The 24737-nt window shown below is 42.5% G+C and overlaps 1 protein-coding gene across 8 annotated transcripts in view; it reads left to right on the top strand.

Annotated features, from left to right (window-relative positions):
• The first annotated feature begins 8597 nt into the window (after positions 1-8597).
• Positions 8598-24737, top strand: part of ank1a (ankyrin 1, erythrocytic a) — an 82736-nt gene continuing 66596 nt past the window's right edge. For 6 of the 8 annotated variants that reach the window (XM_052067719.1, XM_052067720.1, XM_052067715.1 and 3 more), the window contains exon 1: positions 8599-8897. In XM_052067719.1, the coding sequence (XP_051923679.1) occupies positions 8772-8897 (126 nt within the window). In that variant the 5' untranslated portion in view covers positions 8599-8771. Of the gene's footprint in view, positions 8898-24737 lie in introns of all 8 variants that reach the window. The other 2 variants (XM_052067717.1, XM_052067723.1) reach the window with 2 other exon arrangements.

Here is a 24737-nt window from a genome sequence, read left to right as displayed (position 1 = left end):
CAGGTCAGGCTCTACACTACGCAGATAATGCCCTGTCTTAACACATTTGAAAACTGTGTTAAGACACAGACATGCTGGTTCTGTTTGGCCAATACTGAAGGAGAAAACTTGTAGTTTATAGTTAGGGTTTGAAATATATCTTTTGTTATCCCTGTACCGGAACTTTTCACGTTGCAGACCAACATTCCACGTTGCACCCCTGTCCTACCACTAGAGGGGAGGAGTGAATTGGCTTTGGCGTTTCCGTAGCCACAGAGCATCACATTTCCAGTTCATTTGCAGAAAATGCTCCACAAAACTAGTAGTACGAATTTGACTTACTTTTGTTAGTTTTTGTCAATGAGGAAAAATGCTAACCCTTTCAACTGAGTTGTAACACACACACACGTTATTCTAGAATTAGGGGACACTTTACGGCCCACCCATCAAATTTTAAATAATCCAAATGAAAATTTTTAAAACATGCAGTTTCTTTGTTTTTGTGAGACCAAATCTAAAATAAATAAAACAACTAAGACAAAAGAATGGTTGAAAATAGATTTAAAAATACTATATAAGTCTGGGTACCCTCTCAAAATTGTCTCTTGTCCCACCCTACCCATGACTAAATCGAAAAATAAAATAATTAAAATGTAATTTTTTTAATGTTATTTTTTTCATGACTGTTTCATGTCAATGTGGGAACATTTGTTTTAATAAGCATACTATTTGAAATAACTATTATTCATGGACCGTGTGTGCCACCACATGCATTCAGCCCTGTTACCATAACCTTTCTAACCTTTTAAGTGTGGTAGAAGAAGAACAAAGCAGTGATTCGCATGATACGCTGGACTTGACATCATCAAATAGTTTTCCAAAAGAACGGATAAAGCAAAGGTACTGTATGTCCTCTCTTTTAATTTTCACATTTTTATAAAACGGGTAGCCTTGATGCCTCACTATACCCTGTTATGCATATGATCAGAATAAGATGAGTCATCCATCCATCCATGCATCCATTTTCTAATGCGCTGATCTTCACGAGAGTCGCGGGTGTACTGGAGCTGTCGCTGGGGTACACCCTGAACTGGTTGCCAGTCAATCGCAGGGCACATGGAGACGAACAACCATTCCCGCTCACAATCGCACCTTGGAACAATTTAGAATGTTGTATTAACCTGCCATGCATATTTTGGCAATGTGGGAATGCACATTAAAATAAAAAAAAACTATTACATGCATGGATTGGTTTTCAAAGAACTGTAAGCAGAACTTGCGCTTTGGGATGAACTGAGCACCGTTTAGTCACAGCAGTTGCTAAAACACAAGGCATAACCGCAATGTGTGTGTGCGTGTTCGTTTATTATTTTTTTTTAATGAATTGTCTGGATAGAATTTTTTAATGCCCACAGAATGGGTGACTATTGCCAACAGTTTGCCGGAACCACACCAAAGTAGCAACAAATTTAGCTGTCTTGTCCTTAACAAGTGAGTCTCCTGATGACTTTCTCAAGTCAGTACTCATTCTATTTAAGCCCCTCCAGTCATTAATTATCAAACTTTTGATGCAACATTTTATTGCAAGTTTGCTTCAACATTATCCCACTTTCAAATTCCATCCTGCTGGTTGGATGGAATTGCCGGTTTTGCCTGTGGCCATATGTTTGACCCCACTGCTTCACCTCCAAATTCATCAAGTTTTCAGGAGAACCTAAAAACGGCATGTTTCTTGGACTATTTACATTGCATCATGAAAGAGAACAGGCCATTTTCCACACATTAGCTCGGTCAGTAATTTGTCAAAAATAACACCCACGCATGTGGACTCACCAAAACTATAGATTTGTGAAAAAATATAATATTTTCCAAGGTTCGACATAGGAGCTTTTTGGCTCGAGGGCAGCGATTTGCAGTCAAATTATTCCCGCTTAGTGTTATGCTCATATTGACTGCTAATGCTGCAGTTGCGACACTACACTCACTACTGTACACAATACTGAGCTGCAGACACTTCATTGCCTTGTCACCATGTAGTCTTTTCATAGGATGCAGACTTGCAGAGTAAGATCAAGTGATGTGGCAGCGTGCCTGAGCTGTCCTACAGTGGGGACATGGAACCTGCAGTTGGGTTGTCATCTGCCATATGGCTTTTCCCAATCAGAGCTCTCACTGTTGTCATTGCACCGTAGAGGGAGAGAGGGATACAAAAACAGTGAGCACCTTCTCCCTTCATCGCCAAAATGTCAATTATTTGCCCCATTTTTACTTGAAAGTAAATGATGAGTTCATCTGTTCAGTTTTTCTTGTTAAACTAAACCTTCGATTAGGACTTTCCCCAGCCCCCAAAAAGTGTGTGATTTCAACAGCCCGGGATGTCATGTCTGGATCACTGCCCAAAGTTTACTGAGCTTGCATTTTCTAAGTGGACAACAAAACTAACTGATTTACAGCCCGGAAGAAACTGTGATTTGACATACTTAATGCAATACATACAGTAAAACATAATTGGATAGGTTATGAATTTGGTTGTCACCTGCATTTGTGACACAGTACTGCAAAACAAAACCTAGAGACAAAAAAAAATAATCAATCACGGCCCGGTAGTCCAGTGGTTAGCACGTGGGCTTCACAGTGCAGAGGTACCGGGTTCGATTCCAGCTCCGGCCTCCCTGTGTGGAGTTTGCATGTTCTCCTCGGGCCTGCGTGGGTTTTCTCCGGGTGCTCCGGTTTCCTCCCACATTCCAAAAATATGCATGGCAGGCTGATTGAACACTCTAAATTGTCCCTAGGTGTGAGTGTGAGTGCGAATGGTTGTTCGTCTCTGTGTGCCCTGCGATTGGCTGGCGACCGATTCAGGGTGTCCCCCGCCTACTGCCCGGAGACGGCTGGGATAGGCTCCAGCACCCCCCGCGACCCTAGTGAGGATCAAGCGGTTAGGAAGATGAATGAATGAATGAATGACACATGCACTGACTTGGGTTACTACGTACGTACTTGGGAAGAAATCCTGGTTCCACTCTGTAGTACCCCTTATACACCAGCAGAGGGAGCCTGATGTCCTTTAATGCACATTGGTTACTTGTCACCATTCCAATTGATCGCCTGCAAATACCCAATGATAATCTGTTTCCCATGGTTAAAAGGTCAGCGTTATGATCCTTTGAGCCACTGAAAATTTCAAAAAGACACACAGGCTTCAGCCATACTGTGGAAGCAGAAACAACGCTTGTACATCACGTCCCAATGCTGCGAAAAGAACTCGGCATGATGGTGCAGAGAATGGTGAGGGCCCACACAGACCTGTAGTAAGCCACTGTAGGTTGTGGGCCTCTGCCAGCGAACACACTGGAGACATTTGCTATCAGAAATGTTCAGGCTGATCCCACATGAGCAGCATAGTAAACATTGGGCTGAGCGGCTGCTGTTGTCCAATGCGCAACAACAGAATAGATAAAGCATTTGTCTGTCACTTCCCCCATGTGATCCCTCTGTGACAGGCCGAGATATCTATAAGATTAGATTATTGTTCAGAGTAGCAGAGTGTAAAGTGGTCACATGTCTGCTTCACAGTTTTGCTGTTCGGTGTTCAAATCTTTGTTGCAGCCTTCCTCTGTGGAATATGCGCATTTTTCGCCAAGGTCGTATGGGTTTTCCTTGGGTATAGCATGTGATCTTGATTGCAGACTAAATTGTCCATAGGTGTGAATGCGTGACTGTTCTATGTGACAATGTGTTCACGAATCTTTAGATGTCCCAAAAGACTTGTATTGATGTTTTACATAGCAACATGCTGAACTGGTGGCTAGCAAGTCTGACTCACAGACAGGAGATCTGGGTTAAAATCTCCATTGGAACATCTTTGTGTGGAGTTTACATTTTCATGCGTGCATGGGTTTTGTCTTTGTGCTTTCACTTCCTCCTAAATCTCCAAAACATGCGTGCTGGGTTGTGAATGGCTGTGTGTCCTACTGCCCAAAATCTGATGGAATGGACTCCAGCTCAACGGTAATGATCCGAATGAGGACAAGCAGTATGTACTTATAAATGCAACCAGTCATTGCCAGAATGTATGCAGACATCTCTACTTTTGCCCACACTAGATATTAGGGATGAAAGGTTTTCCTCATTACGCAACATAAGCTTTTGTAGTGGGCACCTCTGGAGACGCAAAAGTCTCTTGTGCATAAAATCAGAAATATTGGGACGGTCGCTCTATTTTCAAAGGTTGAAATGAGCATGAGTAGAGATTTCGACATAAATGTTTGTGACGATTGAGCGCAGTGTTCGGACATTCGGAGTCCGTTAACATGTTTCCACATTACACCTTTAGAATGTACCTTGCGCAGTGTGGCAAGTTAGTCAGGACAACTGAAGAGCCATTTGAATCCGTTCCAGAAAAGAAATCAAGGCAAGGTTTTGTTGCAAAGTGTGCCACTCAAGCTGTGCATGAATAGAGTACACTCGCACTAAAAGTATGGAGCAACAAAATCACTGTATGACTGCCTGTAGGGTATTGTCCATTAACAAAACCATGCCCCCCAAATGGTCAAGGTCCACCAAACATTGTCCATTGTGAAAACCTGCCTTAAAACCTGCCTGTGGCCATCCAACAAACAAAATGGTGAAGCGATGTGTCGATGTATTATGTAAATCAGACTCTAGTTCAGTGGTCCTCAACTAGAAATGCTGTCGGTCCACTTTTTTTTTTTTAAAGACCTAGGTCCGGTCCCATGCACAACGGTCATGGGGACCAGGGCAACATGCCCATTTAGTATGGTCAAGCTAAGCTTATACAAATCAACACTCCTCACAACCAACCAATAATGGGGTGCATGAAAATAACAAATATTCACTTTGCCAGTACACAGCAAATAATGAGGGGTATTGTGTTGAGGCACAGGAACTCTTTTATTTTGTTAAGTTGAGCCTGCTTAATAATAAAAATGTCTTATTTCCCTAAAAGGGCTATTTCTATTTTAACTTTGTTAAACAGTAGTTGTAATTTTCCCATTAACAAAAACAAAACAAAATACTAATTTTACCAAAATAGATACTAAACATAAAAACAAAAATATCATTTTCATTTGTACAATTCCCCTTTTCACATCCCTTCTGAAACCACTTAAAAAATATATCAGAAGAGGAGTTAAGAACCATTTTAAATACTGACACAAGAGAGCACAAGAATGCGCAGTGCTTTTCTTCCACTATAGGTGAATGCAATGTCTGAGGCATGCAAATATTATTTGAGGACGCCATTGGGATGTTCATTTTCCATGTTGCGGTGTTCTGCTATTAAACAGCTGCAAAGTAGACGGCAGCAGAACTGCACACAATCGAAACCTCCCGCGATTCGTTTTGTCTAATTGTCTGTGTGCGGAGTCTCCTGGGCTGAAGCTGTGAGCACAATGTGGCGTCGCGCATGCGTCTGTTTCCTGACACAATCGTCCATTTTGAATGGGTGCTGACGCTTATGTATGGACACACCTTAAGTTCAGAGGAGCCAATCAGCGCATCGTATATCCCTACGCTTATGTATGGACACACCTTAAGTTCAGAGGAGCCAATCAGCGCATCGTTATCGCCGACATGCCCTGCTCAGGCAGGGTCTCGAGTGAGTCAAATATTATACACACAAAGTCGCGCTGCCGAGGTCCCCTGCATTACATCTGTTAGTGCACGCAAAGAATACAACGGATAAATTTAACAAGCGATCGCGGTAATGCGCAGATTATAGTCCACAAATATAAAATGTATAACGTAAAAATCAATTTATAAATTATTTTATACAATTTGCCGAGGGTCCGGACAGAGGAGGTCCGGACCGAGGAGGTCGGCGGTCCGGACAGAGGAGGTCGGCGGTCCGGTCGTGGATCGCGGTCCGCCAGTTGAGGAAGAGGGCTCTAGTTATTCCATGAGTTTGTTAGGTGGAGTCCTATTCTTTACATCCCCAAAGCCAAAAACACAGCTGCAGCATTATCTTCAATGGACTAAACATTCCGGACAGCCTCACTCCCAGCTAACTGTCTCCAAGATAAACAAGCATTCAAACATTTGCTCCAAAGTAACATTAAGACTGGACCTGTAAGGTAGAGAGATGGGCTAGGCTACAGCCATGGTGATAACTAGCTTTTAGTTTTGTTGTCAAATTAACTCCAGCTCTAGAGGCAAGATCATCCACAAAAGTCGATATCAAAGTTATATTTATGGTTATTTAAAACTGTATATTATCTGAATATCATTACAGACCCTCTAAATTGATCTTGATCATTGTTATTCAGTGTGAGCTGGGTAACTTGACGGACTAGGTAGGTGACCCCGGCTCTCATACTGGGAGCTCTCATACTGTTTCATCAATTTACACACAATGAACATAGTATCCTAACAGGCACTTTGAACGTTTTTTGCTTTCATCTTTCACATGCAATTTTACCCTGTACTTCTTTGTTCAAGTGCGGAGCCAGAGTAGGGCGCAACTCGGAGGCTGTCGAAAGCCACTCAAAGAGTGGTAAAAACCTAAAACGCCATTATTTGATTTGAATTAACACTGCAAAAAACAAATACAGATGATGTTCAATCTCATAAACATCATATCGCTAAACATTACCTGACTTTTTCATCTTCCCCGGGAGGTCAATTGGACCCTGCCATGCATTTCATGTGCCCTGCCCCCCTTCCGTCTGAGGTCTGGTAACGAGTCTGAGCTCAGAAACACTTCAGAAAACCATTGTCAGACAACTTGGAGTGATGTACAGTTTTGAGCATCAGGCTTAAAAAAGCAAATACCAATAGCGAAGCACACATGAGCCTCCACAAAGATGGCATCAGTTTGTCTTTTCACTCATTGGAGGCAGCACTTCATCATGGGCCACCACTTTACACTTATCAGTTGCAAACCTGTGTATGTGGTGCATGGACTGGCTACAAAAACATAGCCAGTTCTCACCTCAAGACCCCAGAATGCCCCAGTGAAGCATCATTTGTAAACTCCTTTTTGTGTGTGAGTATGGGTTGGAATAGTGGCAGTGTTCAAACCATCAGTAAAACTAGCGCTCCAACAGCAGTGTTGTTGAATGAGACCAGTCTAGTTGGCTGAGCAAAACATTCCTTATTGTCATTGCAGCCAGATGCAGTGGTGATTGATTTGAGAACATTTCCCAGGAGTTCGATATTATGATGAATGGTCTTGCCACAGAGGTGTCAGTCCATCAGTATTTGTGTTTGTCTGTGTCATAGTTTAACAGCTTATATGAGTGATTTATGTTGTAGTGTTGTAGACTGAGGGCAGAATCATCACAAGTCAGTTCATTAGTATGCTGCTGTATGAGGATCTGCTCTTGGATCTGGGGACGCCTCAACAGAAGGAAAAACTAAGAGGGAGATGTAGGGCAGGCTGTAGGGGAGAATTAGTGCAGACATAGCAAGGACTGCTGGTAGGAAGACGTTTTTTTTCCCCAAAGCAGCCAAAGAAATGATACATTGGATTTCTAAATCATAGGAAAATAGGCTAACTCTTTTTCCTCTGTGTCCCTGAAGTTTGTGTTTTTGCGTAGATATTCTAATATGGACATTTGTGTGATGTATAGTGAGCCATGAAAAAGGATGTAAAAGGATTATTTTTTTTTACCTGCGTCAGCAGCGTTATCAGGAGGACGAGGGAAAAACTGAGAACAGGGAGAAGAGAGCTGGAGTCGATGCCTTCAAAACTTATTTCCATTTGCTTAATCCTAGCTGCACATATATCTAGACAGGAGGAGATGCATAAAAACAATGTCCTGCAGAAGTGTTGCACAGTTCATGAAATTTGAGAAACAGAAAATGGGAAGCCAGAAGAAAGGGTGGGGTGGGGGGGATCACGATGCCACCTTGGATTCCCTTACTAAAGACTGCATGTATCAAACGTTTCAATAGATTGTAAAAGAAAGAGCACCGCATAGCTCCCAGATGTTGCATACACAAGCACACTGCAGCAACATCCTTGCACAGTACGATCTGCTGCAGTGCTTCACCAGAACAGCAGGAAGAGGGAGTACGGAGAAGAGCAGAGTTAACAGTCAATAGCTGTCCCCCCCTCCCCTCATGCATATTTTACATTTCTTTTATTTCCTCCGCTATCGTAATTTGTGTTAGTGATGTCCTGATTGGGTCTATAGCTTCCTGTGCAGGACACATGGCAGGATTACAAGATAGTGAGAAATCAAATACAGCAACTGGAAAATGAACCAAAATCAATGTCATGTGAGGAGGAAAAAGTGTTTTTGCCTCAAAGATGCTGAAGCCTTTCCCAAACTGAGTGTTTCAATCAGTCTATGGGGTGGCTGGATACAGAAAACCCAATCCAGTGCACATAAGTAACATACAGAGAGCTACTCTATGAACCAGAAAAGGGGAAGTCAACTCCTTAATTTAATCTTTTATAGAAATACTTCTCTGTCTTCTCACGTCTAAGGACACCGGTGGCAAAGGCTGCAGAAAAACATTGATGAGGGAAATGTGCATTAACGATCGAGAGAATGCTGTGCTGCAATCGCATCCCACAGCAGACGGCTGAGGACTGCCGCTGTGTGTGTGTGTGTGTGTGTGTGTGTGTGTTTGTGAGAGAGACTGACTGCACTGCTGAAGAGGAGAGGAGGAGGAGGAAGAGTAAGAGGCAGAGTGAGCACGCTCAGACTCTACAGAACCATAGAGGAACACAGCGGCAGCAGCACTAGTGTTGGCACGCGCCGGGTAAAAGTCCCAGCACCGTAAGATCTGGACACGCTGACAGCACCCAGACTCTCCGAAGCGTCATGGCTCAAGCGGCCAAACACCTCCGCAAAAACAAGGATTTAGAAGCCCAAGCAGAGCAGGAGCGCAAAGAGAAAGAGGAGGAAAAGGTCAAGAAGAGGAGCCGCTCACGGGATAAAAAGCGCAAGGTACTGGGATGATACACAGGTGTCGTAGTCAGTCAGGGGTGGGGTAGGTTCTGGCGGGAGGGGGTTTTGAAAGCTTAAGATGCCCCCCCCCCCTTTTTTTGTGTCATGCTAACTGAGTCTGGGGTGCCTGGGCACACATGGAAAGCCCTTCATGTTGTGTTTCCACTGTGTGTACACACATCCTCCCTGGCACACATGTATGTCACGTACATACAAAGACGGGAAACGTTTTAGCACACTGCATGCTCTCTTAATCCTTTCTATTGCTTTATGCCCAGTTTATTGAGTGTCCTCAATCAATTGTCTGCCAGGGAAGCAATGCGTCTCGGTCCCTCTTCACACCTTTTTTATCCACACTTCACCATGGTACTGTGAAATTCATGTAGTGACCTAGCTTTTTCTTTTTATTTGGCTTTGGAATTATCACTGTGGTGGAATACCTGCGGGCTTCTGTCTTCTGCCTGAGGATTCCAATGCAAAGCTTATCGTAACCAATAAATCACTGCTCCGTCACTCACCAACTGCAGGGACCTACGCTAAAATTGGTGTGTGCAGCGAGCACAGCGTTACTACATATGGTTCAATTTCAGATTTTATGTTGAAATTAAAATGTGTCATCCTTAAGAGTTCGCTAGTAAGTGGCGGTTGAAAATAGCTCATCAGCAATCCTGTAAATGTGCATAGTCCCAAGCTGTCTAAAAAACAACCTGGTGCTGATGCGGTGGAGTGTTGTGGCCAAACACAAGACTGCACCCTCCATCAAGTCCAGGGATGCTTGCATTTTTCATTTTTTACAGTAGGTATGATAAAAAAAAAGAGGAAGGCAGTTTGACTCCACAAGAATGTCAAGCCCAATACTGTCTGCCAGGTTTGCATCAACCTGTGCTCTTGATCTCTCTTACATGTACAATGGTGTGAGAACAAGTCATGTTTACATGCATATGAGTAAGTCTGGAAAGGGGAGGCACAAGTAAGGAAAGCCTGCAGCGCTCTAATGGTATGCATGATCACAGCTGAGATATCTGCTGAGGCTCCTAAAGCAGCATAAGTTTGACTCAACACGCATTGTTTCGGGGGATCCTATATCAGTTACATAACCATGGCGCTTAAGTCTCTTAAATAAGCCTCTCCTACACTCTCCCAATCTCTCATCCATCTATCAAAAATATACTGTATGTTTTAAAGCGGATTATCCGCACTTTGTCAAGCCAGCAGTCTTCTTGTACCTCTAACCAAACATTAACAGACAACATGCACCCTCACTTGTGTATTTTATTCCTAGCAAAGCAGCTTCTTGTCATTTAAGCCTTTTATCCTGCACTAAGGGTGGGTTTTTTACCCCTTCAAGTAAGAAGACTTGTCAACCCTTTAATATGTACTTATCTTTTCATGTGTTGTTTATGATGCTAAGAAGTAGAGCATGCTGTTTTAGCTTTGCATTCATAGATGACTTGGGCTATCGAGAAAAAAAATGACGGTAGTCGCTGAGCTAAATTGTCTAAATTAGTGCCTATTCCGCCTTTCTGTCAAAAGCCACCTTATATTGCTCACCTTACTGCATTGTTTATCGTGTTGGACCCATGATAAATTCAGAGGTCTAAAGATAGACCCTATTCACATTTTATTTGAAGATTCAGCACGCCAGTGTTATGTTGAAGAGACAGTACGTAAGAGTTTGATTTTCATGATGGCAATTGTCTTGTGAGGAAGATGCCAATGGGATTTTCTCTACTCATGGTCATCAGGTATTTCATGAAATGCAGACATAAAAAGTTTGAAATATTAAAAACAACACTGAGGTAAATCATTGTCAGCACCTTTCTGGTCCTGATGAAAAAATGATTTCTTCAAACATCCATGTGTTACTATCCAGCATCCATCCATTTAATAATCTGTTTTTCCTGGGCAGTGGTCATGGTGAACAACTCTGGAATTAGACCACATAACTCGTCGATTACAGTGCTGATGCATCGGTCATTGCCATGTAAGAGAAATTTAGACGTCATGTGTTTGGACTCTGGGAGCAAGCAGAGAGGACACGTGAACTCTGCAGAGGAGCCATTCGAGGCCTTAACTTGAGACATTATACTCTACAAAACATCCATCTATCCGTTTCCTATCCCGCTTGTCCAAATGGCTGTGGGTGAGCTGAGCACAGCCCAGTAGCCTTCGAGTGGCCGTTTACACTGTGGACTAGTCCCCAGTTAATCACCGTCTGCAAAACATTAGGGTAGATTTATCATGTAAACAAAACCTAAAAGTTGTATTTTAGAATCTGTGAATGGGCTTTTATTATCAGTGACAGATATGCTTCCTCTTTGTAGTAATTCCTTTGCTGCTTCGGTATTTGATCTTGCGAGTGAGCACTACCGTGTTTAAAACACTCATTCGTTCCACTCAATTTCTCTCAAATACAATAATTTCTCTCTGATGTGCCATGTGTTTTCCTACATTTAGTAGTTTGGGCTCGTAGTGGCATGCATCATCATACATAATTTCATGTCATAGGGTGAACAATCAGCAGCTGGTTTGACAGAAAAAAAAATTGCTGGCTACAATTGTAGATGCTTTTATGTTTCTTACCACAGTGTCTCTATCGGTATTTTTTGCCTCTATTGACCATTTCATTTTGTATAACGGGAAGGACAAATAAAAAAAACATAGCGGTGTGAAGACCGCTGTAGGCTGATGTGTATGTAGTCGGTATCATGATTTGGCGAAGAGGTCACCATTGGTGCCGACACTCTGCAGTTGAGTAAGCTAGTGTTCGACACTTATAAGGCAGGGAATTGCAATGAAAGATAGTTGTGGCAGCAAAGTCTTGACCCATTAGTGGTGCACCCTCTCAAGACTCATTAATGCAATTCCTCTGGTCAGTATGCACTAAAGCTACTTCGCTACTGTAGACTGTTCGAGCACCAAGGTGTTGTTGCTGCATCACATCACATTCAGGCATCTTTTAAGTACACCCCCCAGTGGTATAGCACCGTGCAAATATCGACAGTGAGTCCCTCTCTTCCGCATAAAGATTTAGTTGGTTAGAATTCAAGTTTTGCTCTTCTTCTCTGCCCTGCAAATTCTTATTTTTCCTGCCTGAACTGGAAAATAGAGCCTTCTCAAAGTACCTGTGCCAATGTTGTAATGGCTGTCTTAAGTGCCGATGCAATGTTAATGTGTGTGTGCGTGTGTGCATGCGCGCGTACGTGTGTGTGTGTTACTGTATGGCTGCGTATGCAGGTTGGTGCAATGGATTAGCGGTGCTGCAGTGGTGACTAAGCCCATCACAGTGAGCAACTGGCGTCTGATCATAGCTGTCCGCATACCTGGAACCTTGTAATGAGAGATTAAAGTGAACATTTTCCAAGCTATCCTTCTTTAATTTGAACCACTGGCAGTGCACTTTGGTTATTGGCTGCTACATCATGTCATTAGTTAGTCAGTTTTATGGACAAAGATGTAGCCCTAATTACCTCTGCAAAGTCAGCTGTATTTTAACCCTCCTGTTGTCCTCATTTCCTGTACACACCCTGTGTCCTCCGGGTCAAACTGACCCATCTTCACTAAAGCCCCACAAATAAGCAGCTAAATTGAATTTTAAACACCAAATTTCATATTGCTTGAAGAAACAACTTGTCCTTCACCACATTATGTGAGATATAGTTCTCCCTCTTCACTTGTATTTCTATAGCTTAAGAAAAGGAAAAGAAATGTGCGAAAATGAGTTATGGATGCATTTGTATTCATTCCAATGACTAAAGTTTCTTTCTTTTTTTCCTGCTTTTTCCTGGTCTTCATGCTGCTGAGCACCATGTTATTTTGCCATTTTTTGAAAGGAAAGTCTCTCTTTCAGCTTCAGGGATTTATTCTTGTTCTGAAGATGATTCATCATGCTCTGGGTTTTATTCCTCCCCATCTTCTTCTGATACATCCTCTACTTCCTCTTCTGAATCTGTTGTCTTGCTGGACAGCAGAAAAAAATCAGCTCTTGAGCCTCTTCAATGTCATAACGCACACTCGTGGCATCAGCATAGAGAGAATTCGGAGTCCTGTCATCTGTAGCACCTTTATAACCCCTTGAAATCCACAAAAAAAGAGTTCTGCCATCTATGAGAACGCCCCCTATCTTGTCTTATTTATGTCTGCTACTGTCTTGTTCACGTGTTCTACTAATTTATCTGAGACACAACTAAAACATTGAAACATTCTATGGTGTGTAAATAACATTGTGACCTTGATGTCAACTCTATTTGACTCATGGGTCATTTTGACCCGAAGAGCACCTTTGTACATTTTTTGTACAGCTTCCGTGGAAATGTGAATAAAATGTTTCAATGTTTCTACAGTTGGGGCTAATCTAGGAAAAGTCATAAAATTTCAAGTTAAAAAATATAATTTAGGGCATTTTTGGGGCGTTTTTAACACAATGTGGGTCATTTTGACCCGAGGACAACAGGAGGGTTCAACACAGCTTTCTGTCAGATTCAGTGAGTTGTAAAAGGCAGTGAGCTCTCTCCATCACAATCTGATTCCTCATTTTTATGAGTGTTTTAACAATACAGAGACTGTTCTTTGTAAATTGCCCCCAAGAGACAGAATCTGCATTGGCACCTTCACAATCAATTTTTCAGCCATCTGTAGTTTAAAATAAATTGTGATGAAATGATTGACCCTGAGACTATCCGATCAAGAAGGGCCATCGGCAGCATCTCCTGCATGTGATTCCTCTAGCATGATCCATAGAGGAGGGGGAAATTCAATTAACATTGCAGCATGTGTTTTATACATACAACCTCCCATTTGCATTTATTGTTTTCACAATTAGATAACAGACAGTAATGTTCCATTCCATGTTCCACAAGCACAATTACTGTGATTGCCTCATACAGGCAGCAAGCGGGATTTGTCAGCATATAAAGTAGCTATTATTATATTATAGGCCATTATTGCTAGCTTGTTCACAATCTGCAGAATTAATCCTGTGTGAAATGTACAACGTATACATCCCGAATAGGTGATCCAGGCAGTCCTGGCAGCACTCCTACCGGCCCAACCCAACTAAACTATGACAACTCTTAGTGCATCTATGAAGAATGCACCTATCTGTGAGAACTAATAGATATTGCAATCGATCATAGAAGAGGAGCCCCAGCTCCGTAACACGTGGCTACGGCCTGCCCATCACTTTGCCGGTCCTGGTTGCCAGGGTAACGGTACATCTCTGTTTAGCCCTTGGCCCTGGCCCATTGCAACAGTGACAATGACATCATACGACACAGGACAACTAAATTTAAGTCTATTACAAAAGCAGAGAAAAATAAATTAACCAGGTTTCGCTCTATGGCAGCACAGGAACTACATATTGCTTTTTCGCACCTCTGTTACAATTGGATGCCATAGAGAAAGACTTGCGATATAAAACAACTGTATACTCTACTAAAAATAAGTATAACGGGTTCAATAGACGTGTAAACTTGTAAACTCATCTCGAGCTCCGAGCCTACACTGCTTTCCACTGCGTCCAAGCTTTCCATTGCTCCCTGCCAGCGTGGCCACTACAGACTTTGACAACTGCTGTACAAAAGGGCACATTGAGTGCATTGGACACTATTTTCGCTGTTACATTCAAAACGTGTTGAATCTGAGTCCGTTAAATCAAGGTTCGGCTGTATTTTGTGTGTTTGATTTGAAGTGCTACAGCATTATATCGTATTATATTTGACCCTATTAACCACACCTTATACATGACATTAAGTATGGAGTTGTCATTATGGTTGTGACCTCTTGTGTCATTAATTATGTCTAAGTCAACTCAGGTTTAAGACGACGTACGGTAAGAATTAGGCAATAGTTTTACCATGAGGAAAATCATCAGGGAAATGGTTGTAAATCACTTCTGTCAGTTCCGTGTCCTTTGAATTGATGGAGTGTGTGTGCGCTCAGGTGGCCCAGTGGAAGCCCACAGTCAGATGACTCGCCAGGCTTGGTCCAGGCACTCATTCAGGTTGATGGAGGCCGGGAATGACTGTATAAGAGCTGCGTGAGCAGGTCGGCCGGAAGCTGCATCGTCCTTTAATTAACGCTGCAACGGAAGATGCACATGAGGCCAATCCACCAAACCCACCATTCCCTCCTCCTGCCTTCAAGCTTTTTCAATGAGGTTGTAGAGAATGAGTTCATAGCTGTTTGATGTGGCTGACACCACTGCACAATTGTGCAATGTACACAAGATTTCATTTGATTTTGCAGCGATTTTCAAAATTTGAATCACAGTTGATCGATGTGGTGACGACACGAATTACAGTATAGCTAGTTAAAATGCATGGAAACATTAATCAAGTGAGCTCGACACAGCCGCCTACCGTGCGCAAAATACAGTATACACAGAACACCTCTTGTTTTTTTTTTAACAACACTGAACTATATTTAGAATTTCATATGCACATGTGGATGAAATAATGAAGTTTGTGTTAAAAATGTATTTGAGATGAATGGAAGCGAGCCCCATCTTTCAATATATTTTTTTGTCTTTACTCTTTCCAATGTCCTCTTTCTGTTGCAACTAGTGTCTTCCTTAACTTACACACCATCTTTTTACGAATAAAAAAAAAATGATGTGGTACACCATACAGTATTGTATGAAGAGAATCAGAACGTTGTTCAGTATTGCCCAGTTCACAAGGAGTCCCAGCTACATCACCCAATGTGAGGGGCCAAATATCAATGAGCGACATTGGCAAAAAACATAAATATATAGACATACTGTATGTATTTTTAAATAAACAATAATTTGATTTCACACAAAAAATGCATTTGCTACATAGAACAATTCTGGATAGACAGTGTTTGTGATTGACGGTTCATGCTTCTGCAAAACGTTGCACAACGATATTCTATGGCCATATTCAACAATGAAGAAATTCAAATGATACACGGGCTATATAGAGTGTTTTCAGTGATTCTTGGGGGTTTATTTACATCACTTAAATGTTCCCTATTACTCCATAGTGTCAGATTCGCATTTTGAGCTGCAGTAGGCATTGTTTTCCCACTGTCAACAACTAAACTTGCCAGAGTGAGAAAATGTGTTTAAATAGATTTCTGATTAATATTTCGGACACTTTATTTCATGTAGTTTCTCCATGAGAGATATCCGTCAAGTTTAATGTGCAATTTGGACAGTTCCACCATTTCCAGCTACTGCAGCAGTCAAAATAAAGAAGATAGATTTTTATTTGATGTAGCATGATTCGTGCCACATGTCTATCTGGAATATGTGATTTGCGGACGGCCCTTTTCACAGACAGTAAGAGAAATGGAGCCGGTAGCGCTGATATTGCATGCACGTTTGAATTGACAACAAATGCAGTCACATTTCGGGAATGTTCCTACGCATAGTGCACATCGTCGCATGATGCGGAGTATGAGCGTGTGAAAATTGAACCTTATGAGAATATCAAACATCCGTCCAAGTTTAACCCTGTCAAGCCTGAATCATTTCCAGGGTGACAGGACTCTCAATTTGAAGCAATGCAGTCTTCCGCTTGGCTGGGGCCACCAATGTGACTGAATGCTGCAGCTCCGAATCCGCCGTTTCACAGAATGAAGACTTTCATCACTCTCTCCTACCTTACAGCTAATCGGTGGGCTCGTTCGTGTTCTCATTTGAGGCAGTATTAAAACACAATAATGTACCTGAAAAATTGCACAATGTGAAAGAAATGTTGACAGCGATATCGCTGTTGATACATATAACCTACCACAATGTCCAGTTGTCATTAATTGCAATGGTTGCAGGTGAATTCGGAAGCATCACGCAGTCTGCGGCGTGCCTACTTGTAACAGATTTACTTCCTTCGAGAAGTCTGCCCTTATTTTTAAGTTGATCTGAACTCTCTCCTCATAAAATGGATGAACGAGAAGAGAAAAGAGGCAACATCAAACATCCATCAGGCACGTCTCCTCTGCAGGGCGTCCGGCTTTCCCAGAACTCTAAAGCTTTTGAGTATTTACTCATGAAACACTTTCATTCTGTCACTGATGGATTTTTAGTGCGGCTGTAATGATTCATTCGTGCACGCATGAACTTCTGTGTCATAAAAGCACGTGATGATTACTGATGGTAAATAAAGCTGAGCTGGCACATACAACTGCGCCAGTTGCGGCGTGAAACCTTAATGACGGAAGCATCTGCCTTCGTTCATCCTCCCACTGCGGCACATAATCTATTTATTTCCGAGATGGCACGTGAAATGATGTGTCATATTGAGAGGGGCTTCCTCAGACTCTCTGTCAAGTGCCTCCCTCGGTCTCTCCCATCTTCCTCACAATCTCTCTCCTTGGCCAATCGCGCTAATCTCTCCCCTCAATTGTTATTCTGACAGCGCAGCTATTTCATAAGTCGCTGAAACAAGAATTGAGAGAGATCAGGGTTATTGAAATGTATCCTCGTAATACAAAAATAAAACGGAAAACGGAGATAGCAAACGGATACAGATGCAGTGCAGTGAGTAATGTGACAGGTCATTGCTGTTTGCTCTCAGAAAGCTTTTACTATGGGGACCTCATCTCGGTCTTTTCCCTTTAAGCTCCTTGTTTGACGAGACAGCGGAGAGGGAAAGAGCAGGTGGTGGAATCAGGTGCTTGCTTGCAGACGCTCGGGGTTCTGCTGTGATACACTCTCTGCAGAGTCTCTCTCTGAGACATTCATAAGATATGAGCCTGTGCGGTGGGCAGTCTCGGATCCCCTCTCCACTGATCAACCTTGCCCTGACCATAAATGCAATCCCATGTCTTCTGACACAAAATTAGTTTTGAGTGGTCTTGAAGCCATATATGGAGTCTTGTCCAGTACATATCTGCAACCAGCAGCGGTGCTAAAGATTAAGTCTGGAAACCATGGTTCTCGGTCGGAAAAGGGGGGAGTGCCCTCTCCGGGTCGGGGATGAGATCTATACTCCAATTGGAGGACGTCAAGTATCTTGGGATCTTGTTCACGAGTGACGGCAGGATGGAGGGGGAGATCGACAGGCGGATCAGTGTCGCGTCTGCTGTGACGTGGACATTGTATCGGTCAGTCCTGGTGAAGAAGGAGCTGAGCCAAAAGGCGAAGCTCTCGATTTACCGGACGATCTATGTTCTTCTCCTCACTTATGGTCACGAGCTGTGACGTTGTGATCGTAAGAACGCGATCCCGGATACAAGCGGCCGAAATGAGTTTCCTCTGCAGGGTGTCTGGGCGCTGTCTGAGACATAAGGTGAGAAGCTCGGTCATCCGGGAGGGGCTCAGAGTTGAGCCACTTCTCCTCCACATCGTGACAGGACAGATGAGGTAGCTCGGGCATTTGATTACGATACCTCCTGGACGCCTCCCTGGTGAGGTTTTGCGGGCATGTCCCACTGGCAGGAAGCCCCGGGGACGACCCAGGACACGCTAGAGAGACGACGTCCCCCAGCTGGCCTGGGACCTCCTTGGGAACCCCCTGGAGGAGCTGGGAGAAGTGGCTGGGGAGAGGGAAGGCTTCCCTGCTAAAGCTATTGCCATCGTGAATCACTCTAGATAAGCGAGATACAATGAATGGATGGATGGATTGACATGGGAAGTTGAACTTCATCCATGCAGATCTTAATTGCACCCCCACCGAAAGATGGAATGTAAATAATCTAAGTTCACACAGGCAAGACAAATGTATCTGCTTTTTTTAGGGGGGTTCTGGTTTTTGTTCTCTTTATGGTTTGTTTCTTTTGTTACAAAACATTTCGTTAATCGATAAAATAAAAAGATTAGAGACCGATATATGGATATTCAGATAAATATATAGTTTACCTTGTCGTTTTGCAGTTTCAACGCTGTATATATTCTTTGTGCATTGATTTATTCATCGTTCATTTCCACTAGTTGAGCAAGAAAATTGAGTCACGTCCTTTCCTAAGTCTCGGTGCTGACTGACCTTTTAGTGATTATTTAGACATTTTTCCCCCCGCGTAACTGAAAAACATCTTACGTCTGTGATGTACTTTTGTAATGGGCAGTTTGTACAAATTTTCAGACAAGCTTGAATGTAGACATGACCTCAATACATCTGAGTTATTTCCTAAAGCATGATTGAATATTTCAGGACACCTCAAACCTGAAACCAGCCTGTGTTTTATCCCAGTGATGAGGCGTTCATGATGCAGATGGTAACAAAAGACCTGCCTTTGGCCTAGGTGCTTCTAAGGATACTCAGTACTCCTGAATGCCATCTGACTGAGTGCAATGATGATTTCTTGAGTCGTCTAATCCTTGAGACAAGTGTCACCACAGTGTCATAGCATCATGGCCCTGTAATTAAAAGCCGAGCCATTTGTAAACCCTTTCAAGTGTGTCGTCACAAGGGGAAGAAGTAGTTCTACTTTGATTTGATTCCTCTCCATAGGAGGATCGCCAACAACAACAAAAAAAACTAAGAGAACATGCATGAAAGAGAGCTGTGATTCCATTTGCCAGAACTATCTTAAGTCACTCATCGTTTCCTTATAATGCCATCAAGAGATGACAGGTTCACTTTGATCATTTTTGAGCACATCTGTTACAAAACAGTCCTTATGCTAGTCTCTTGCGCTTTAAAAAAAAAAAAAACAAGTCTTTAGGCTGTGTGTAAAATATTAGCATTCCAGTTGATTTTTCGGTGAGTTGCAGTGCACACCCAAATTCAAAGTTAATCAGGGATCTGGTCCTCGAGTGGCCACTATCATGCAAGTTTTAGATGCTTCCTCCTCCAACACCCCTGTTTCAAATTCGCATGATCAGGATTGTTACCAGATCTTACTGATGAGCTGATCATTTTAATAAGGTGTTTTGCAGAGGAAAACATCTAAAACATTGCAGGAAAGCGACCCTCGAGGACCAGAGTCGATGACTATGCTTGGAAAGCTTGCCAAATTTGTTCATGACTTCTTCGAAAAAGTTATCCAGCATAAGGATGATAATGACCAAAGGATAACATAACATACGCAGAACATATCTGGTAAAGGACAAGATGTGAACTATGTTGAACTGGAGCCACATGGGCCACTCTTGCACATCTGACACTAACTTCCTAAAAAGACGACAAACAATTACTGCTACACTTTCTTAAAAAGAAAGGTTTTAAGCTCTTTATGTTTCATTTAAAATTCAATTCAATCTATCCCTGTTTAACCTCAAACATGTTTTTCTTTTTTCCTTTCTGTAGCAAATAAGAACCAAAACAAAAATACATACACAACTGTGCTTTTTGGTGCACTTCTACACCCCCGGGCATTTATACATTCATGTGGCTTCCCCATTTGAACTGGCCCATGAGGGCAACCATAACTAGGATTAGGCCTGTGGTGGAAACACACCCTTATTTTACAAGCTCTTGGAGTTGATGTCTCACGTAATGACATCTTGACCTGCCCGCTCATGTGCAATTTAAGATATGGTTTTTTCAGGTTCTGCTGTATAAATACTATTTGTCAGACAATGATATGAGACATATTTTTATACGTATTTTTAACATAGTCCGAAAACAGCCACATGTCAAAGATAGGTCAGCGTGATTAATTAGTCAACAATTCAGTCCTCCTGTATGAGCATTATATTTTGTGCCGTCGTGCTTCATAGCGAGCACTCACATTTATGGAGCAGAGGCACGTGGCTCATAAAGTGGCGCAGGATTTACAAGCGAGCTGTGAGGAGAGCAGTGTCACCCTCCCTCTAATTGGCTGACCCTCGAGATTGTTTTTTTTTTTCTTCCAGCTGATGCAGAGGCAGGTGCCCACGCCTTTCTTTGCCTTACTCTCTCATTCTCATTGCACCTCGGCGTGCATCCGTCCAAGAATCAATTCTCTTCTTCCAATATAGATTCCTAGTTTGCACCTCTCTGCTGCAGTTACTTGTGGCACGGTGCAACACTGCAGGATTTCTTATCGCAACATCTCCTCTGCTCCCATTGGCCGATTTGGCACTGGAGTGACACAGTGAAGCACTATTAGTATACAACAAAGTAATGTTGGAGGGTTTTCAGTCTCACGGACTAAAACAATTAAATTCTAGACTCTCCATCACACACAAGCTGTGTGCAACCTTAGGATTACATTTTGGCTACATTCTCTTGTGCTGATACATATGTGTGGGCACGTGTGTGCAGACTTCAGGGAAAGTAGTGATGTCGACTGAGGATGGAGGCGAATTTGTGGGAATGCAGTTGCTCCACAAGGTCAAACACACCCCCAACTGGATCATATTAGTACGCACATGCATGTAGACTTGGCACAAGCACACCCACTCACTGTCAGCAAGATCTTAGTCAGCACCCACTGTGTATGTAGGATGTCGCCACCTAGTGGTCCTAGCGGGGACATGCATGAAGACTGACGTCATAGACTGTACAGCATTTTTTGTAATCAGAAGAATCTGTCTTCCCGTATGGTTGTTAGTTGACACTTGCAAAAAATCTAAATCCTCTCTCTTTTGCAAGGATGAAAAAAAACAAACAAACTCGAAAATGATTAATAATTCCACTAATTGGTCAGAGGAAAGTATTGTGACACTAAGTACCAAGTCTCATTACCTGCTCATTAGGTACTTTCTTGTTCTACTAACACTATCATCGATGACCCACTCCTGCACACTGGAAGGCAATACACTTGTTTCTTTTTTAATTGAAACACAGAAAATTGGCAGTGTTATAAAGATTATTTGATGAATTATTCATTGTTATCGATGACTGGAGTCATATTCGAACAACTCAGCATTTGGCTCTCTTCATCTTGTCCTTATCCATCTTTCTGCTGCTTCCCTATGGTACACATACAGTCAAGCCGCTCCTTCCCTCGTTTCCTTAGCCCGTGGCGCTTTGCCCCTGCTGCAAACTTAAAGTGCACGCGAATCTATAGCAGGGCTTGAGGCATCTCAGCGTGCTTAGTTGCTGTTAAAGTAGAAATTGTTCTGCACCACTCTGGCAGATATTTAATTGCCTGTTCACCTAAAAGTGTGTGCATACATGCCCGTATAAGAGAAGCCAATGTCATTTTTTTTGGTATGGCCATATGGCCTCTGGGACCATATGGCCAAAAATTACCCGTACAATAACTCTCCCTACTGCTTATTTAAAAGCATTTTAGGACAGATTCACTGTAAAAAGACAGAAGTGGCCTCTGACTGTCGAGAATGTCAACTTATTTCCCTAGATGAGCTAATTTCCAACTTCATCTGTTTTCTTTCTTTTCTGCATTCTCCGCCTTCACTCCATTTCACTCACTTTTTCATTCTTGCATCCTGCTGAGTCAATGAAAAAGGACCCACTTCATCACTTTCTTTATTCCGTCTTACCACAACTCACGTGGCCACTGTTTCCTTTTGAATAACAGCCACATCTTAATCCGCTGATACCATTTATCAGTGAGAGGAAATGCTGGGGGCGTGCGGGAATGAATAAATAAAACTTATGGCAGGCTGGAAAAAGTAAAATTCCCTTTTGGGCATGACAATGATTTCAACTAAAGTGTTGTACCGGTATACAAGTTTCTTAGTCTTAAACGTAATTCATTTACTGTAGCAGCTTCTCAGTTTTCTGCATCGCATGTATTTTTAACACTTGCTTTTAGACACTTGTAGAATCCTTGACCTTCAGCCTCGGGTTGTTATGCAATGCACTGAGAATATCCTCATACAGAGCTGCGGTGTGTGAGGGAGTGCAAAAATCTAGTTTGTATGTCTGATGATATCTTTGACACTACTTAATGCAAATCCGGTTTATTCTGGCGTTAAATACTTTACCAAAACAACTAACAACTAACAGGTTTGTCCTACTTCAGTATCCTCCAGCAGTTCTTCTTAATCCTGCTCTCATATCTCTGTTTTCATTGGGTTTGTGGTTCTTGAAAGTAATTTCAGGATGCTGAGAGGTGAGGCCTTTGCTTCAGCATCACCGCAACACATCTAAATGCAAAAATGTTATGTCAATTGACTGAATGCTATGCTGTTGATATTGCACCATATTTGTTTAGGAGAAAAGTGAATGATGATGATGATTTAGTTTTGCCCCCCCTGCTGGTCCGAGGAGGTTAGCGCTCCTTCGCATGAAACCTCAACGGTGTGTTACTGTGCAGGAGCTGCTCAGGAGGAGTGAAAGGACAGCACCTTTCAAGAATGTGACACTACCACTATTCTCAAATTGTGTGGAGTCAGTTGCGGTGGGTGCGATTCTTGGAGTGTCCGTCTTTTTCCAGCTCACAGCGCTTTCCATTTTCCCAGATTGCAAAAGTGTGTACTGTATACCCACACAAAGGCACACACATGCATACTCAAACACATGCACTGTTCACACCCGCCTTTCCCTCCCTTCCTTTCTAATGCAGCAATTCAACGCGGCTTCGCAATAATGGTACGCAGACTCATCAATTATTAATTTTTGTTCAGCAATGCACTTGACAAAGAGGGCAAATTAGACGTTAAAGAACTGATAACTTCTTAGTGCGCGTCAGTAAAACAACTGTAGCTACATCACGCTGTTAATACTGATGTCTGCCCGGCCAATCAAATCTTAAGCTTGTGAAGACATTGAGCAGCCATTAAGGACATTTTGAAAAAACGACAGTGTCACCACCAGTAAAGCATTGCAAGCTCTGTCCAGCCTTTTCCTGCGATCAACACATCCTCTCAGCACTGATAGTTGGGCAACTTCTATAAATAACCACATCGCTGCAGCATATTTATGTTGGTACGCAGCAATCTTATTAAGATTCAAGTGAAAAGTCCTCCGCTTACAATGCTGACTGCTGTTTGTTTGATCATTTCAAGAATTCCATAAAGCCGATTCGGACATATAGGGGAGTGGATCTTTGTTGACGCGTAGGAATCCTAAAGGGGAACCTCTGTGCAGGGGTTATTTTCCTTGCTTCTTCTGCTCCGAGTATAAAACTGAAACAGATCGGATTTATTGGAACAATTAAGAGGTGAATGGAGTCATCGGAGGGACATTTTTTTTTTAATACGTTGTCTCCTAAGGTCAGTTTTAGTGCGAAAAATGGAACAATGAATCTGGGAGTGTTGGGTGATTGCAGGTGCGGGGGATCCTGATTGTTGGATGCAACTGTGACACTGCGTGGCACACAGCGAGACAGGGTCATGAATGATTTAAAGACAGCAAAGGTGAGCGTCATCCACATGCTCTCAAGGTGTCATTTATGACCCGACAAAGTGATTCATTTTCATTTCATTTCAGTCGTATGAATAAATCGGATTTCCTTTACTCATATATTGAGAATCGTGTGCGTTGCAATTCTGCCGCCGTCCATCAAGTCAATTGTTGTGCTTGAGTGGACACTAGTACACAGTTTCTTTGTCCAAAGGCCCTTTTCTTTTGAATGGAGTGGTTCACAAACAGCAATAAAAGCAGAGAGTGAGTAAATGGGAATGAAATACCGACATTGCAGTTATGTGGATGTTAACCAGGACAACAACTGCAACTAAATCAGCATTTGAACAGCTCCAAGTCCTCCGATCAGTAGTAAGGCAACAAGAACGAGATGTACTATCAGCCTGCTTTGAAGTACTAGTGTACCAATGAGGACAACTGGGGGATTGTAGGCAGGAATCCAATCACAGGGATGTAATTGTTCTGAGAGCCCTGATACTCCATATCATTTGATATTTTAGTTGATATCATGAGCGACTACAGAAAAATACTGATTATTGATGACCAATCAGACGTCATCGTAAAAATTCCAACAGCCATCCATCCATCCATCCATCCATCCATCATCTTCCGCTTATCCGGGGCCGGGTCGCGGGGACAACGGCTTTAGCAGGGTAGCCCAGACTTCAAAGGGTCA

This window comes from Hippocampus zosterae, chromosome 6 (genome assembly GCF_025434085.1).
Source record: "Hippocampus zosterae strain Florida chromosome 6, ASM2543408v3, whole genome shotgun sequence".
NCBI classification, from domain to species: Eukaryota; Metazoa; Chordata; class Actinopteri; order Syngnathiformes; family Syngnathidae; genus Hippocampus; species Hippocampus zosterae.
This window is presented reverse-complemented; position numbering and strand designations above follow the sequence as displayed.